Raw genomic sequence first — 3,346 nt, 5'->3', positions numbered from 1 at the left:
GCATGCGGTGTTAATGCACCAGTAACTGTGTTTTCACCAATGTTGGCAGATGCATCAGGGGCTTGGCTGTCTGGAGCAGCTTGGCCCCTGTCGCTAATCGAGCGGGCACAGTTTCTGTACCCACTTGATAAGAGTGCTATATTTGTATGGCAGTTTTCGGGAAGTCACTTCCCGCTACATAGTAATGTATGGTGGATGTCGGGAATGGGTTAATAAGAGGAATGGTAACACCCAGTTGTCAAATTATTTATACATTTGTTGGAGGAATAACAGAGGGCTGTGACAACACAGAGTTCTAAGGATTATATTTGCTTCATAACTTTTATTTCATGAGGACTGCAAGTAATTCCTAAGTCAGATATGTTAGGATTGGTGCCAGGTCCTCTTTACATAGCAAATCAATATACGACAATAACATGAAAAAATACAATAATATTACAAAAGTAAACAAAATACTTGATTTTTAAATACTTTTCCACTCAGAATAATTTTCAATATTTCTAAGAGACACTAGATGGCATTACACACCAACATATGGCATGATATACCTATATTATTCTATAATAACCACTGATAGATCTTGCTACGGGAATTTTGGCCATGATAACAATATCTCTCCCTGTGGATTGTCATTCAAAGTGCCTTATTTATTGAAGAAATCTCTTTTTCTACTTCACAAAATGCTCAATCATAATACAGATCAACTAGGAAACAGGCTGCTTTATTTCATACTGCTGCACTTGTCCTGGGATGTGGTCCTGAGTCAGCTACATTATATCATTCCTGAGGAATCCAAACATGGCAGCTTTGTTGGAAGAATTGCTCAGGATCTTGGACTGGATATAGGTGAGATTAATTCCAGAATGTTACATATTGTCTCTAGAGATGAGAAGGAATATTTCCAGGTTAATCTGCAGAATGGGATCTTGTTTGTTAAAGAGACAATAGACAGAGAGTCATTATGTCCAGATACACCCTTCTGTATTTTTCCTTTGCAGGTTATTGTAGATAAGCCTGTCCAGATGTATCGTGTAGATGTAGAAATAGAAGATATAAATGATAATACTCCAGTATTCCCCTCCAGTTTGACTAATCTTGTCATATCAGAGCTCATACCTGCAGGAGCTCAGTTTCCACTGAAAGGAGCCATAGATCCAGATCTTGGAACAAATTCTATAACACATTATGAGCTCAGTGCAAATGATCATTTCTCACTAGACTTCCAAAAATATATGAATCAAATCAGATCATTAGAACTTATACTGAAGAAAACCCTGGATAGAGAGAAGCAGTCTGTTCACAATCTGACACTTATAGCTTATGATGGAGGCAAACCAAGACTGAGTGGTGTAACCCATATTGTCATCGCTGTGGAAGATTTTAATGACAATGCTCCTGTATTTGATCAGCCATTTTATCAGTGCAGTGTGACTGAAAATGCTGTAAAGGGGGCATTAGTATTTAAGTTGAATGCTACAGATTTGGATCATGGAAAAAATGGGGAAATATCCTATAAATTTACTAATATGGAAATGGAGAAACTGAGTAAAATTTTCAGTCTTGATAAAAACACTGGAGAAATTAGAGTGAAAGGTGAAGTTGATTTTGAGACAACTAAAATGTATGAAATTCATGTTGATGCAATTGACAATGGCGATCACCCAATGGTTGGACATTGTAAAGTTCTAGTGACTGTTGTAGATTTCAATGACAACGCTCCGGAGATGATGGTGACATCATTATCAGTCCCAATTCCAGAGAATTCACCAAAGGGAACAACAGTGGCCATCATCAGTGTCCATGACAAGGATTCAGGGTCAAATGGAAAAGTAAGTTGCCAAATGTCTGTCAATGATTTACCTTTTAATGTAAACTCAGCATTTATGGGAGATTTTTCTATGACTGTGAATGGGCCACTTGATCGGGAACTCAAAGATCAGTATGAAGTGGTCATAATTGCAAGAGATGAAGGTTTTCCATCACTGTCTATTTCAAAAACTCTAAAAATCGATATAAGTGATGTAAATGACAATCCTCCAAATTTTTTGCAGTTTGTTGATACAATTTTTATTAAGGAAAACAACCCACCAGGTTCTCATGTCTACACGGCCTCAGCATTTGACTCAGACATTGGCCAGAATTCATTCATTACATACTCCATCATTGACAGTTCTATTGATGGAATCCCTATATCTTCATATATTTCCATTAATCCAGAGAATGGGAAGATGTTTGCTTTAGTTTCCTTTGACCATGAGCAGGTGACATTTTTCCAATGTAATATAAAAGCCACAGATGCTGGCCTATCTCCACTTAGCTCTAATATGACCCTAAATATCTTCATCAATGATATCAATGATAATGCTCCCACATTTTCTCCACTTTATTCGGGTCTGACAATAAAAACCTTAAAGTCAGCACAGCCAGGACACCTTGTAACTAAAGTGAGTGCAACAGATTTGGATTCTGGATACAATGCCTTGATGTCTTATCATTTTAAGGATTTGACTGGAATAGTGCCATTTGTTATTTCTCAGCAAACTGGAGAAATCAGTTTAAAACGTCAAATTATAGAGTCAGACAATGATGAGTACAGATTAGTTGTAGTGGCTCAGGACCATGGAGATCCAATTATGACAGCACTAACACAAGTTTATGTTTCCTTGGTGGAATTAGGAGAGGAGGTGAAGATTTATCACGGTGATCATGTAAAGGATGGCAATGAGTTTTCTGACGCAAATATTTATTTGGTTGTAGCCATCTGTGTTATCTCAACCATATTTCTAATTACTTTAATCATCTTTACTATATTAAGATGGCAAAACTATAGAGATGAGGTCAATGACCTGAAGGAAAATTATAAGATCTGCTCCAACACTGGAGGAAGTTGGATGTATTCTCAGCAAACACAATATAAAGTCTGCTCCAACTCAACACAAGCAAAGAATGACTTAATAATACTCACTCCAAATAGTTCTCAAACAACAAGCAATGAAGAAAATGCTGCACAACAAAGACCCATATATAGTTCTTCTTACCAGGTAAGGAAATGTGAAAAATGTTTTTGTTTATAAATTTTTCATATATTCTACATTTCTAAATATATAGTACATATATACTTTTGCTAAATCAGTAATTAAGCTAAATGCTTAGAATAATAATTGTGTTACCTATATTATCTTATTGTCAGCAAAAACTTTGCAGGCATTTGGTGTCCTGTAATCACCATAATAACTATATTAGTCACTCCTCAACTCCTTCTACAAGAGTTGGCTTTAAATAACTGTAGTGGTATGTTTTATTATGTTAGTACCTCATGTCAACTATATATTAAGATTAATAGGTT

General features: G+C 36.1%; 1 protein-coding gene across 1 annotated transcript; it reads left to right on the top strand.

Moving 5' to 3' along the window:
- Positions 1 to 680: 680 nt before the first annotated feature.
- Positions 681 to 3,074, top strand: LOC121009131 (protocadherin alpha-13-like). The gene has a single exon (XM_040442053.1). The coding sequence runs from the start codon at positions 681 to 683 to the stop codon at positions 3,072 to 3,074; it is 2,394 nt and encodes a 797-aa protein (XP_040297987.1).
- The last annotated feature ends 272 nt before the right edge of the window (positions 3,075 to 3,346 follow it).

Source organism: Bufo bufo, chromosome 1 (genome assembly GCF_905171765.1).
Source record: "Bufo bufo chromosome 1, aBufBuf1.1, whole genome shotgun sequence".
NCBI classification, from domain to species: domain Eukaryota; kingdom Metazoa; phylum Chordata; class Amphibia; order Anura; family Bufonidae; genus Bufo; species Bufo bufo.
This window is presented reverse-complemented; position numbering and strand designations above follow the sequence as displayed.

What these genes read in the sequence shown, in the direction of transcription:
- LOC121009131 (XM_040442053.1), top strand. Translation starts at nt 681, where the DNA reads ATGCTCAATCATAATACAGATCAACTAGGAAACAGGCTGCTTTATTTC.